The 15,644-nt window shown below is 45.6% G+C and overlaps 1 protein-coding gene across 1 annotated transcript in view; it reads right to left on the bottom strand.

Annotated features, from left to right (window-relative positions):
* The window catches only part of fez1 (fasciculation and elongation protein zeta 1), a 57,524-nt gene extending 42,108 nt beyond the window's left edge, over positions 1-15,416 (bottom strand). The window contains exon 1 of the mRNA XM_033049510.1: positions 14,985-15,416. Within this exon, the coding sequence (XP_032905401.1) occupies positions 14,985-15,328 (344 nt within the window). The 5' untranslated portion in view covers positions 15,329-15,416. The remainder of the gene's footprint in view (positions 1-14,984) is intronic.
* Between the last annotated feature and the right edge of the window lie 228 nt (positions 15,417-15,644).

Here is a 15,644-nt window from a genome sequence, read left to right as displayed (position 1 = left end):
CCCAAAGCACAAAAAAAAATTAAATATGCTCAGAGGATCAATTCACCATAAACATCAGGCGCTATTTGTGACTTCAGCAAAACAAAAATCTCTTGTTAGTTTTATCTTATAAAACAAGCTCCGAGCAAAGTGCTCTCTTAATCCATACACATGCCTGAACTTGGATCCTCACACAAGCAGTTAGTTGGTGTACCTCACAAAATATCCTGGGGCATTTCAACTCCACAATATGAAAAATCATTGCGCTTCTCAGCATGAAATTATGAATTTCTATAGACTGTGCCTTTGGTTGCGTATGGGCCTCTGTTTGTGCACTATTATGGCCACCTGGTATACTGTTATTATACCTAGGATACGGCACAGTGGTGCAGCGGTAGAGTTGCTGCCTCACAGCACCAGAGGCCCGGGTTCGATCCTGACTGAGGGTGCTGTCTGTATGGATTTTATATGTTCTCCGGGTGACTGCGTGGGTTTTCTCCGGGTACTCCGGTTTCCTCCCACGCTCCAAAGACATACAGGTTTGTAGGTTAATTGGCTTCTGTGTGTAGGATAGAAATAGTGTCACCTGGGACTGTGGATTAAAGGGCCTGTTTTCATGCTGTATCTCTGAACTAAATTAAGCTGAACGGATGATTGTGTGCCAGCATGGACTTGGTGGGCTGAAGGGCCTGCTTCCACGCTGTATATCTAAACTAAAGTAATTAGTGTATTGTTTTTATTGTTAATGATTACGTTTTATCTGGGTGTATTGCATTTACAGTCCTGTTCTGCTTTCAGGTAAGAATTTCACTGTTCCATTGTTGGTACATATGATAATGAAACTCTCTAGATATGACCCTCGGCAAGTTTACCTTAGTAAACAGATGGCCGTTTTAGAAGGCAAGATCATATGGCTGTCATTTCGAAAACATGCGATAAATTTAATGCGAGGTGAAGCACAACGATTAACTAACATTTAGAACATAGTTCGTGCAGCTCTTTGAACAAACCACTGTCCGAAAGTTCTGTCAATATCTCAATATTATTAACAATAGTTTCAGATTCCACTCTGCGTTTTTCTTTTACTTCTAGATTCTTAACTGAATCACACGGCAGCTGCAGACTTCAACTCACTGACCTGGTTTCTACATTAATTATCTTCTCAGAAATACCATAATAGGTCCCTGTGGGCTGATGAGAATCTTGTCCAATAAACATGTGGATTCAGTCCCCTGGGTGTCTAGTATAAGCTCCGTGAATCCCTCCAGTAACCACCATCTTTGTCAGCAGGGTTCAGGCACTTGTTCGTACGAACATAAACAACTGGTTTCCCACCGGTGTTGGTGGTGACTCGTTTCAGGGGTGAATTCCCAGTCATCAGATCCAAGGCAACCACCAAAGTCTGCTTTGAAACAAACACAGCAAACGTTCAGTCTGAAGAAGAGCCATGACCAGAAATGTCACTGATCCATGTTCTCCAGCGATGCTGCCTGAACTGCTGAGATACTCCAGCACCATTTGTCCCCCTGTGTAAACCAGTGTCTGCAGTTCCTTGTTTCCACATAAAGGGTGCAAATATTCAACACGTGTGGGGAATAAGTTGCATATGGACCAGAACGACATTCTGCAGTTGGGTGGGGAGAGCTAAACTCTGAAGTTAGGATACTTAAAAAAAATAGATTAACTGCGATGAAGTCAGTCTGTTTAAGCCTGTGGATGGTGGAGTTCCTGTGACACAAGGCAGTAATCTGGGGACAGGTAGGATAGTGAAGGCCAGGATCAGATGCAGGGCTGCCAACTCTCACGGTTTGAGCGTGACACTCACGCATTTCAGCCAATTCTCACGCCCTCACGCTGAAGACAGAATTCTCACGCTGACTTCAGTCCCTGCACAGCAAAGATCCTATAGTGGAGCTGCACAATTTGTCTCTTTGCGCCACATGACAGCGATCTGCACGGATTGGGGAAGCGCGTCGGTCCCGGGCAGCGGGTGTCAGCGCTTTTGTGCGCCGTCTGCGAGCGCTGCGCTTCCGGCTGCCGCGGCAAACTCGCTCCCTCCCTCCCTCCTGCCCTTCAACTCACACGGCAGCGCCAGCGCCGCCAATCCACGCTGCACTGTGCCCGCCAGACTCCCCATTGGGCGGCCCGGGAAAGAGAGGGAAGGGAGAAAGAGAGAGAGAGAAAGACAAAAAGGGAAGGATGGAGGCAAAGAGAGACAGGGGGAGGGAATGTAGTAAGGGATGAAGGAAGGGAAGGAGAAAGGGGAGAAAGAGGAAGCGTGAGGAAAAAGAGGGAGGGGAGGAAAGAGAGGGAGGGATGGGGGGAGGAAAGAGGGAGGGAGGGTGGGGGAAGGAAAGGTGTGTGTGTGTGTCTGTTTCCCTGTGTGTGTCTCCTTGTATGTGTGTGTGTGTGTGCCTCCCTGTGTGTGTCTCCCTGTGTGTGTGTGCGCGTGTCTCTGTGTGTGTGTGTGTGTGTGTGTGTCTCCCCGTTTGTGTTTGGGTCTCCTTGTGTGTGTGTGGCTGTGTCTCCCTGTGTGTGTGTGTGTGTGTGTGTATGTGTGTGTGTGTGTGTGTGTGTGTGTGTGTGTGTGTGTGTGTGTGTGTGTGTGTCTGTGTGTGTCTGTGTCTCCCTGTGTGTGTGTGTGTATCCCTGTGTGTGTGTGTATCCCTGTGTGTGTGTGTCTCCCCGTGTGTGTGTGTCTGTCTGTCTCCCTGTGTGTGTGTGTGTGTCTGTCTCCCTGTGTGTGTGTGTGTGTGTGTGTGTATGTGTGTGTGTGTGTGTGTGTGTGTGTGTGTGTGTGTGTGTGTGTGTGTGTGTGTGTGTGTGTGTGTGTGTGTGTGTGTGTGTGTGTGTGTGTGCGTGTGTGCGTGTGTGTCTCCCTGTGCATCTGTTGTCACATCTTGGCCTTAGACAGGGCTGCCAACTCTCATGCTTTGAGCGTGAGAGTCACGCATTTCAGCCAATTCTCACGTTGATGACAGAATTCTCACGCTGTCATCAGTCCCTGCACAGTTTGTCTTTTTGCGCCATATCACAACGATCTGTGCAGTCTGGGGAAGCGCGTCAGTTGGCGGCTGTGAGTGATGTCACATCTCTTTTCTCTTCTTTCTTGGTTGGATGTGCAGCCGCCGACAACATGAAGCAGCCGGAGATAAAACTAACCAGGTGAATCGGTTGTAAAACATGGGGAGGACCACAATGAGGCCAAACATCTAGGACAGGGTTCAGCAACCTACGGCACACGGGCTGAATCCGGCCCATAACCCGAAAAACCACTTTTTTTTCAATTCGTTTTCGCAGGGTCAGGGCAGGCGAGCCGACCTGAGAACTGCAGCCAGTCCCTGGGACGCGAGCTGATCTAGGAACGGCAGCCAGTCCCTGGGCACGCAGAATGCCAGCTTGATCATTATGGACAAATTGGGCCAGCCATGTACATGTTGTATAACTCTGACTCTATGAAGATCTGAATGGGCTTAGAATGACCATTTTTGCAAAATTACCCCCTCTTTCCCCATTTTGATTCTTGTGATTAATATCCCTTTGCTCTGTTAACAGCGTTAAAGTACTTATGAGGTCGAGTCAGGAAAGGGAACGTTATTTCTTTTTAGTTTGCTTTAATTTGTTAGTTGATTGTTTGTTGACTGCCATCATTTCTGAAATGGTCTTAAAGTAACTTAACTGTTATAAAGCAGTAATAAGTGATTTTTGTCCAAACAATTGGAACATGCATAAAATGTTTGCATTATTAGCAGGATTGCCAACTCTCACGCATTGAGCGTGAGACTCACGCATTTCACAAAATTCTCACGCTCTCACGCTGATCACAAAATTTCTCACGCTCAAATATCTGCGGGTGCTGAAAGTTCAAAATAAAGCAAAAATAGTTTTAGAGGTGAGTAAAAACCATGAGGAGAATATCAGGTGAATGCATAGTCTTTTTCCCAGGATATGTGATTCAAGCACTAGAGGGGATTGGTTTATAGCAGGGCTGTCAAACTACCGGCCTGTGGGATGATTTTGGGGGGAAAAAAAGTAGTTTAGTTTCTCCCATGCAGATGGTGTGATAGGCGAGACACGGCGGCGGTGGTCCCAGCACCAACCCCCCTCCCCCTTCCCCCCTGAGGCACGGCACACACCTCACACCCTCACCTCTGGCGGCTCTATGTCCGTCGACCGCTCTGTCCACACCCCATGGAGGTTTAACCCCGGTCCGGAGCCAGAAGCGGACCGGGTGTTGGTGCCGCCTCCGGAGCCTACTATGGGAGGGGGAACACCCCCTCCCACGCCCTCCCTCGCAATTTCTCAGTCTCAACTCTCACCCAATGTTGGCAGCCCTGCAGATGGGGGCTGTTGAAGGGCATTTGGAGGCAAGGTAAGGCTGTGATGAACGTGGCGATCCCATGGTTAAAGGTCGCAGGTGGTTGGGAAGAGAACAGAGGGTGGTGCAGATTGGTGGAAGAGATCCAGATTTGGGAAAGATATTAGACACCAGAACTAAGCAGATGATGGATAGTAGGTTGTTGCGAGGCACCAGGAGTCACAGGCGGGAATGAAAAAATTGAAAGTGAGATTAAATTGGATTAATGGGTGATCGATGGTTGTCATAGACTTGATGGGCTGAAGGGTCTGCGCCATGCTGTATCTCCAAGACTCCAAAGCACAGAAGGCTGTGGAGGCCTAGTCAATGCTGATATAAGACAGAGATAGAGATATTCTTGATTATTACGGGTGTCAGGGGTTGTGAGGAGAAGGCAGGAGAATGGGATTGAGAGGGAAAGATAGATCAGCCACGATTGAATGGCAGAGTAGACTCGATGGGCCGAATGGCCTAATTCTGCTCCTATCACTGATGAACTCAATATCTTCCTGATTGCCTTCCTAAATGGCCTGGCACAAGTGTTAAGATTGCATTGTTCGTTTGTGAACTTCCCCATCACAGAATGAGTTGCATTTACAGTATCCTATCAAAACCTTTTAATTGCTTCGCCCGTCAGCATGTTTATGCAAATATTTATTGCTCAGGTTTACTTAGGGATGATTATAATTTGGAAAAGTTATCTGAAGGCCACAGAAATAGTGAGTCAGCAGAAGCTGACTGATGGGAAATTATGCTCTTGAAGGTCGGCACTTATTCCCTTTGCCCACAGTTCTAATGGAGATGCTAACTCTCATCAACCTACCCATTAACATAATGGCCAGTGATTCTTCATGCTTTAAGCATTTGTCACTAATCATTACTCAGTACAATCTCAAGGCTTGATGTCCATCAAACCCATTAAAACACTATTATATTCTCGGTCGTGACAAAGTGCTCTTTACCAACTTGGATTACAACATCCACAGGAGATGTCGAAAGACAGAAGGAAGAGGAAGATGAGATTTATTTTTCTTGAAAACGACAGATAAAGGAGAACTGGATGACTTTCATTACAAAATGCGATAAAATGGTCATATTTTACTCTGGGCAATGCTCCCATCCATAACAACAGGGTTATCTGTCTCATAATATCCTGCTGGCAATTGATAATATCCCAGAACATCATGTGTCCAGCCTTCATGTTGACGTTATTAAGAGACAAAAGTTCATTGTTTACTCTCCCTGGACTTTGAATGTCGATTCTGATCCAAGCTTGAGGCTTGCGTTGAATTGTTTGAGGAATACATTGGGACATGATCAGGATTTGACCAATCTCTGCAAGGCAGTCCGTCAGGATCGAGGATGAATTGAGTAGAGACATGGAGTGATACAGTGTGGAAACAGGCCCTTCGGCCCAACCTGCCCACACCGGCCAACATGTCCCAGCTACACTAGTCCCACCTGCCTGCGCTTGGTCCATATCCCTCCAAACTTGTCCTATTCTAACTGTTTCTTAAACGTTGGGATATTCCCAGCCTCAACTACCTCCTCTGGCAGCTTGATCCATACCCCCACCACCCTTTGTGTGATGGATGTACAGAAGAGGATGAGTAGCAGAGGAATATCATGATGCAGATTTACAGGACTTTGGCTACAGGAAGACGAGTAATGGGTGACCAGAACTGCATGCAATACTCCAAAGCGAGGATGAATTGATCCATGTGAAGAGTGAAAGATGCCCCTATTTGTAAAGAACACAGAGCATAGAAAGGTACACCATGGAATCAGGCCCTTCGGCCTGTGCCGAACATGCTGCCTAGACCAACCCTTATCTGCCTACACATAATCCACATTCCCTGCACATCCATGTGCTTATCCACAAATCTCTTAAATGCCAGTATCCTATCTGTCTCCACCACTAGCCCATCAGAGAATTCCAGTTACTCACTATCCTCTGTGCAAAAAAACATGCCCCGCAATTCTCCTCCATACTCTCTCAACATAAACTTATGCCCTGATATTTGATATTTCCATCCTTAGAAATAGGTTCTGACTGTCTAACTTATCTATTCCTCTCATAATTTAATAAACTTCGATCAAGTCTCCCAGCAAACTCTGCCATTTCGGAGCAAACCATCGATGTCTGTCCAATCTCTCCCTGTAGCTAATATCCTCTAATCCAGATATCATTCTGGTAAACCTCCTCTGTATCCTTTCCAAAGCCTTCCTGTAATGGGTGACCAGAACTGCAAGCAATTCTCCAAATACGGCCTCACCAACGTCCTATAAAGCTGCATCATGATATTCCTCTTCCACTCAATGCCTGACTAATGACGGCAAGCATTCTTCACCACTGTATCTACTTGTATTGCCACTTTCAGGGAGTTATCGACTTGGATCCCAAGATCCCTCTATACATCAATGCTTTTACGTTTTCCGCCTGACCTGTGTGGATTTTCTCCGGGATCTCCTGTTTCCTCTCACACTACAAAGACGTAAAGGTTTGTAGGTTAATTGGCTTTGTAAAATTGTAAATTCTCCCTAATATGTGTAGGATGGCGTTAGTGTGCGGGGATTGCTGATGGGCGCAGATTCAGGTGGTCGAAGGGCATGTTTCCATGATGTATCTCCAACCTAACCTCTGCTCTAAATGCACGTTTCTTTTAAAGTATGACCCAAATTCTAAGTATGACCCCGTAAATGGAAATATAATTTCCACATCTCAATAATCTTCTTCTTCTTCTTGCGTATGGCGTGCACAGCCTAAAGTTGTAGGACAACTTGTTCTATTTGATCTTATTTGATTGTGCACGCCGAGTTGATTGATCGAAACAGGGCGGTCCACGTGAAGGTTGCAATCTCCCACCCCATCGCAACCATGACACATCGGGATCTCATGTGTTTCAATCGTTTCCCTCGCCATCTTCTAACCAGAGGATGCACGTGCCCTGTCCAGCTCATCCTCCTGAGGCAACCGAGGCACTCCAGCGCAGCGTTTAGTAAACCCCTGAACTGATGGTACCTGGTTTAGCAAAGGAAATATGAACAGCAGTTTTCACAAATAGTTTGCCCAGATCTGTAGCTTCACAGCCCTATGATGCTAATAAAAATATGTGCCATCAGACAGTATTATTCTCCATTCACGAGCATGACTACAGGTACAGGATCAGTCAGGGCTGGGGAATAGAACAGACTTTGAACGGCAATCCTAAATAAGTGTTATCAAATCAACTGATCAAGAATCTCAGGTACACAAAAATGCTGGAGAAACTCAGCGGGTGCATTGAATTCCATATTCCGCCTGGGGACCTTGCGTCCGGATGGCATTAACATTGAATTCACCTCTCTGTCCTGGGTCTCCTCCATTGCCAGAGTGAGCACCAGCGGAAATTGGAGGAACAGCACCTCATATTCCGCCTGGGGACCTTGCGTCCGGATGGCATTAACATTGAATTCTAGCCTACTTTGATCAAGAATCTCTCCTGATTTGGGGAAACTGATGGAGAATTACAACAGTTGACTGATTGAAAATGACACACATTACACGATACGTTATGGTCCCAATTCCCTCAAATGTGTTGCAAGGACTACTGAATAAAATATTCCCTAGACCATAACTACTGTATCATGACTAAAAGCCAAGGTGCTGTTGGAACTTAGCTAGTCAGGCAGCATCTGTGGAGGGAAATGGACAGTTGGCATTTTGGTTTGAGACCCTTGGTCTGGAATGAAGGAATAGAAAAGAGATTGCTTGATTGAATTGGCTGAAAGATTCAGCATGGAAACAGGCTCTTCACACCCACCCAAGTCCACACTGGCCTGTTCACACTATGTTATCCCAGTAGCTAGTATAAAGAGGTGACGGAGAAGGCTGGGGCAAGGGCTGGTAGGTTGTCGGTGGACCCAAGTGAGGAAGGGTTGATGGCGCATAGTCAGATGGGAGAGGGAAGGTTCGAGATAGCAACAGAGGTGGGGAGGTGACAAATGGACACACCAAAGTGCTGCAATTTGTGGAATCTGACAAGAAAGGGATGAGGGATGATGATGGAGCGATGCGATCAGTGTCCCACTCCCTGGCTTTAGTCTGAAGAAGGGTCTCCACCTGAAACGTCACCTTTTCCTTTTCTCCAGAGATGCTGCCTGATCCGCTGAATTACTCCAGCACTTTGTGTCTATCTTCGGTGTAAACCAGCATCTGCACTTCATCCCTACATAGGGATGTTGGACAGTTAGGACCCAGGGATATAGTCACATAGGGAAAGCTAATACTAATACTTCCTACTAATACTACTACACAGTCTGATGTTACAATTCTTGCTGCTTATGAAGAATTTTCTGATCTGTGACCTGATCTGATCTTGAAAGCAATCAAGGTTCAGTACCATAGTTGGATAAAATATCTATTTCACATCGAGGAGCATTGAATGAACAGAGCTCTCCACTTCTCCCCTTGATGACTGGATCTCACCAGGCTGCTGGAAAACAGAACCTGAACAAGTGAGAAATGAATTGTCTGCCCAAACTAACTAAATAGTTAAACTAACAAACCAAACTAACTAAGGGAGGGAGGGTGGACACAAAATACTGGAGTAACTTAGCGGGTCAGGCAGCATCTCCGGAGAAAAAGAATAAGGTGATGTTTCAGTCGAGGCTCTTCTTCAGACTAGCTTCCCTCCTGCCTCAAGGTCACTTCTCAAAACCTTGAGTTTAGTTTATTATCGTCACCGTACCGTACCAAGGTACCAGTGAGAAGCTTTTATGTTGCGTGTTCTCCAGCCAGCGGAAATACTTTACATGATTACAATCAAGCCGTCCACAGTGTACAGATAAAAGAGTGGAGCGATTGTCATCAATGATTGGAGATCCACTTCTGGGACCAGCACGCACAGCGTCACCTGTCCTGGGCACCATCTTGGGAGCAACCTGGACGAGCTTTTGAAAATTTGTTCTCCTTCCTTTACGTGAAGATGTCAAATTTCATCTGATGATGTTTTGCTATTTTAACGGCACAATACAAATCTTAGCTGTGAAAATGAAAGCCCTAAAATCTGGCAGCAGAGGCATGAATGACTGGATAAAGATTCCACTCATGAATAATGAACAGAGTCTCTTTCACCTTTGGCAACACTTTTGCTTCAGGAGGTTCACATTGATTTCGAAGAGCAGGGTTGACGATGCTGCATTTGCAGTTAATAAATGGATCGCAAGCGGAAGAGAAGAAGCCCTCTTCAATTAATTCACCAATTTTTATTCCCATTGAGTGAAGATTTGGCCTCTTATATACCTGCTGTGGAGAATTGAATGCACACTACATTGTTGAATTCAAAGGTAAAGGCACAGATGGAATGCGGGCACAGAGAATTGAAATAATATAAAAAGGACAAAGCTTATATGTTCAGGCAACATCACTCTAATATCAAGGTGCATGGTCACTGAAATAATCTATATCTTATGTTATTCCAAATAATCGCCCTGTATAGGGACAATTTCATCTGTCTTGTTGGAGGAGCAAACAGGTTTCAAAGCATTGTTTAGGAAATGAAGTAGGTTTGATGTGGAGCTTTGCTGAGATATGTGGGAGTCAATCAGCATGTGTAGATCAGCATGTGTAGATATGTTTATTTCTGCAACATTGGTTTTTTTAGATGCTGACTGAGAGGGAAGCAGCTTACTCCCCTATTTCTTTCAAAAGTTGTTCTTGGGACCTTTAGTTTTGTTTCGTTTACTTTGACGATACAGAGTGGAAACAGGCCCATCGGCCCACCAAGTCCATTCCGACTAACATACACTAGTTCTATCCTACACTCTAGCGACAATTTACAGAAATCAATTAACCTACGAACCCACAGGTCTTTGAAATGTGGGAGGAAACCGGAGCACCCAGAGAAAACCCGCGCGGTTATAGGGAGAATGTACAAACTCCATACAGACAGCACCCATAGTTAGGATTGAACCCGGGTCTCTGTAAGGCAGCAACTCTACTTCTGCGCCACCGTGCCGCCGTTTGCAAGGGCAGAAGGTGCCTCAGTTTAACCAGTTGATATTTGTCAGCACCTTCTGGGAACTTGTAATGTCCTCGCGGTTTCATTCAGAGATGAACCGACAGCACAAATTGTAAATGAAACTCAGGACATTGCTGCACAACACTGAACCCAGGTCTCCAGCAATGTGAGCTATCAGACGCACCACCCTAAACTGGAGTTCTTGAAATAGTTTTGGGTTTTATACAGAGCCCCTGGCAGAGGCAGGTGTGCCTGTTTTTGTGCCTCCTTTGAAAGATGCCTTCTATGACCACACAGCTTTGCCTTAACAACTATCAACAACTAGAGAGCGAGCCTGAGCTACAATCCACCTCACTGGAGACTCTTGGACTTTACTGGACTCTATCGGGCACTAAATATTATTCCCTTTATCATGTGCCTGTACACTGTGGATTGCTCAATTGTAATCATGCATAGTCTTTGCGCCGACTGGTTTGCGCACAACAAAAGCTTTTCACTGTACCTTGGTACACATTAAACTAAACTAAACTAAACAGTATACTCAATAGCAAAATCTGGCATTAGATTCAAATCTCTGAGTTAAGGAAATGAAAGCTGCCAACTAAGCCAAGCCAGTTCATGATAAATGATATGTAGATAATTGCAGATTTTTGTTTGAAGTGATGTTAATGCTTGCTTAATTCAGGAAGCTCCAGACCAATTATTGCATTGCCAGGAACCTTCACATAATCAGAGTATTGATCATTTTGAATTTGATTGCAGGAGTTGAATTTGCAAATCACTTTCCAAATTATGCTAAAGTAATGATGTTGCTGACTCCAACACTGTTCCATGCACCATCTCCCCTGCACAAGAGTCGTTTAGGTTAGTTTAGTTTAGAGAGACAGCGTGGAAACAGGCCCTTCAGCCCACTGAGTCCGTGCCGACCAGCGATCACCCCATACACTAACACTATCCTTCACACGCTCGGAACAATTTACAATTTTATCAAAGTCAATTAACCTACAAACCTATGCATCTTTGGAGTGTGGGAGGAAACCTGAGCATCCGGAGAAAACCCACGCAGGTCACGGGGAGAATGTACAAACCCCTTACAGACAGCGCCCGTAGTCAGGATCTAACTCGGGTCACTGGCGCTGTAAGGCAACAGGTCTACCGCTGCACCACCATGTATCACTACTATTATTATGGTGTATTATTACACCATAGTATACACCAAACTATTTCCCCCATGGCTCACGTTCCTCAAGATGTTCCACAGACTACCTGGAGTACTCCCATGTTTCACAAGCGGAAGAACTGATTAACAAAGAACATTAGATCCCGGGCTTCATAAACAAGCATTGAGTATAAAAGCAAGCCGATTATGTCAAATCTTTTAAAACATTAATTGAAGGTCACAATTCAGGTATTGTGTCCAATTGTGGCCATTGCTCTTTAGGAAGGATGTTAAGGTGCTGGAGAGAGTGCAGAGACGTCTTACCATTTATTCTACCTAGGATCCCCAGAGTTTTCTATATATACCATAATAAGTTTCCCTCAGTACCATCTTCTCCAGCCGCACCTTTACTCAATGCTACAGTTTTCAAGTCCCGGCAATAGTCTCTATCCACAAATGTGATAAAGGCATACACAATGACAACAGATTTATTCAGATAGAGAATGCGAGAGGGAAGAGCAGAGGAGAAGATCTTCCCTTTACCAAAGGCGTCAAGACCGTAGATTTAAAAGATTGGTCAAAGAAGCAAGGGCAAGATGTGAGAATGTGTTTGTTTTTAACACAGCAAATAATTAGAATGTACAGACAATGTGACATAGAAACATAGAAAATAGGTGCAGGAGTAGGCCATTTGGCCTTTCGAGCCTGCACCGCCATTCAATATGATCATGGCTGATCATCCAACTCAGCATCCTGTACCTGCCTTCTTTCCATACCCCCTGATCCCTTTAGCCACAAGGGCCACATCTAACTCCCTCTTAAATATAGCCAATGAACTGGCCTCAACTACTTTCTGTGGCAGAGAATTCCACAGATTCACCACTCTCTGTGTGAAAAGAAATGTTCTCATCTCGGTCCTAAAAGATTTCCCCCTTATCCTCAAACTTTGACCCCTTGTTCTGGACTTCCCCAACATCGGGAACAATCTTCCTGCATCTAGCCTGTCCAACCCCTTAAGAATTTTGTACGTTTCTATAAGATCCCCCCTCAATCTTCTAAATTCTAGCGAGTACAAGCCGAGTCTATCCAGTCTTTCTTCATATGAAAGTCCTGCCATCCCAGGAATCAGTCTGGTGAACCTTCTTTGTACTCCCTCTATGGCAAGAATGTTTTTCCTCAGATTAGGAGACAAATGCAGTTTCCATTGTGGATTTTAATGGACCATTTTTTGAAGATAAAATAAATTGCAGGGCTATGGTGAAAGAGCAGGTAAATAAGGCTGGACTATATTGCGTTAGCAACACTATACTGCACTGATTTGATGGACTGAATGGCTTCCCTCTGTTGTGTAACAAATCTGCAATTGGACCCATGGCAATACAAATTAAGTTGACTGTGGGTGGCATCATCGTAGGGACCTGCCTTTGTCTTGTACTAGCACAGAGCAGACATAATGATGTCCCACACGCTCTCAATGACATGATCGCTCATACACCTGCAGGCACACAACATGACACGTTTCTGCATTACCAGAAGGTCGCTTTGTGTTCCTAAGTTATAGGAGCAGAATACGGCCATTCGGCCCATGAGGTCTATTCCTCCAATCAATCATGGCTTATCTTTCTTTCCCTCTCAACTACATTCTCCTGCCTTCTCCCCACAACCCAATATCTGCACTAATCAATAATCTATCAATCTCCGCCTTATAAAGATCCATTGACTTGGCCTCCACAGCCTTCTGTGGCAACGAATTCCACAGATTCACCACCCCTTGACTGAAGAAATTCCTCATCACCTTTCTAAAGGAACACCCTTCAGAAGCTACGGCCTCTGGTCCTAGACTCTCCCACTTGTGGAAATATCCTCACCACATCCACTCTATCCGGGCATTTGAGTTGTCTTTGTGCAAAGGGACTCGGAGCAACCATGGCAGCCTTACTCCAGCACCAGGTATTCCACAGGGGTATGCACGCGTGGAATGATGGGACTCAGTGCTACACTCAGTGATGTATTTACCCACTGAATAAGGCAACGACAGTTCCTCTCCATTCCCACTAATTAGAGGCATCTGAATATGAATACATCAAAGGGGCAGACTACAACATGCCTGAGACTGAAGGCACGGATCTCCCACTGAATGTGAATGTAGGGCACAACCTGTCATGTGGATTAACTGCGTCCCGGCATCATGTGATGACAGTGCACTTTCTCACAAGAATGCCAGCCCTTTTGCCGAGTCCACACTTGCAGAACCTGCCCTCTATGTCCTTATGACAAACTGCTTCCCCTCTCCCTGCCACTCAGTCTGAAGAAGGGTCTCGACCCAAAGCATCACCCATTCCTTCTCTCCAGAGATGCCACCTGTCCCGCTGAGTTACTCTAGCTTTTTGTGTCTATCTTCGGTGTAAACCAGCATCTGGAGTTCCTTCCTACGCAAAATCCAAAGTGGTGGCCAACATGATCTCATGGTAACCAAGTCATAGTAAAGACATTAGTCTTTCATCGTTCCCAAAAAGCCACCCATTCATTCTCTCCTGAGATGTTGTCTAACCCGCTGACTTACTCCAGCTCTTTGTGTCTATCTTCGGTGTAAACCAGCATTTGCAGTCCCTTCCTACACAGTCCCTTCCTACAGTCTTTCAGTCATTGCTGGGTTTAGCAGATAAATAAGCTGAGGTCTGGGTTTAGCCTTTATAACAGCCTGGTGCAGTAATTATCTGTGAAACCTCTCTCTCTCGATCTCTCTCTCTCTCTCCCTCCCTCTCCCACTCTCTCTCTCCTTCCTCTCCCCCTCCCTCTCTCCCCCTCCCTCCCTCTCCCTCCCGCCCTCCTTATCCCACTCTCTCCCTCTTGTTGTCACCTCTCTGCTTCAATGCATTTTCACTACCCGCATGGTTTCCAACCAGAACTGCTCAATCAATCTATTTTTTCCAATAAATTACTAAAAATACATTCTGGAAACCTGGAGTTTATTGATATTGCCCACAATCAAATATTTCAACTGAAATAAACTTAAATCTCATCGCAATGATGTTCAGGATCAGGATAAATAATACATAATAATAATACATAATAATAATAATAATATATATTTTTTAATGCAATCTGGTGTTCGCTTTTTAAATCCTTTTGCTTTCTCTCGGTGGTGTGTAGGTGATGTGCCGAGTGTTGGGTCACAGTGAAAACACATCTAACAAAAGATACCCATGCAGACCCACGATTGCAACGCGCACAAGCCCCATTCTTACATAAAGCAGAAAACCGCTTCATTGAATCCAACTCCCGGGATGAATCGACATTGAATAAGATTAATTCATTCTCAGGGAGATTGAACAATAAAAAAAATACCCCCAAAGCGGCGTGAATATCGATTCAGTATCATGCCTTGTGGCGATGAATGGAAACACAGTCTTCACAATTTCAGTCTCACTGTTCATTGTAAAATGTGTTTGTCTCTGAGATGTGTTTTTTTTTACAAAGCACTTACTCGTCATCCCTGATGAATTCTTCCTCTTCTATCGCCGCCTGCTTTATCACCGGGGCCAAATTCTCCGTCTTCTCGTTGTAATTTCGGAAGCAAACGTTGAGCTTCTCATCGAAGTCGTTGACCAGGTCTTCCATGGACTTGAAACTCATCATCTCCGTGGTGAAATTGTCCAGCTCGCTCAGCTCCTCCAGGTGCGAGATGCCTGCCGTTCTCACCGACCCCAGCTCGTTCAGGTTCTCCTCTTCCATCGGCTGCTTCTGCCGTCCCCGTCCCCCGGCTCGCTCGGGCTTCAGCTCGTAGAAATCCTGCCATTCCTCGTCTAGGGTGACCAGCGGAGCTGCCATCGCGCCCGGGATGCGAGAGGCGAGCGCTCGGAGACTGCGGAGAGACTGCGCATTGAGCAAGGTGAGATCATCACCGCTCCACCGGGAGGAGAGGAGAGCAGCGGAATCACAGCACAATCCCACCCTCTCCCCGCCCCCTCCCAAAAGAAAACCTTCCTCCTCCCTTATCATCACGACAAAGAGGAGGCCTTTCGGTCCCTCTGCTCCATTCTAGCTCCCAGCGAAACAAATACCATTGGTTCCAATGTGTAGGAAGGGACTCAAAATGCTGAAGGGTCTCCACCCAAAACATCACCCATCCCTTCTCTTCTGAGAT

The sequence above is a fragment of the Amblyraja radiata genome, chromosome 33 (assembly GCF_010909765.2).
Source record: "Amblyraja radiata isolate CabotCenter1 chromosome 33, sAmbRad1.1.pri, whole genome shotgun sequence".
Taxonomy (NCBI): Eukaryota; Metazoa; Chordata; class Chondrichthyes; order Rajiformes; family Rajidae; genus Amblyraja; species Amblyraja radiata.
This window is presented reverse-complemented; position numbering and strand designations above follow the sequence as displayed.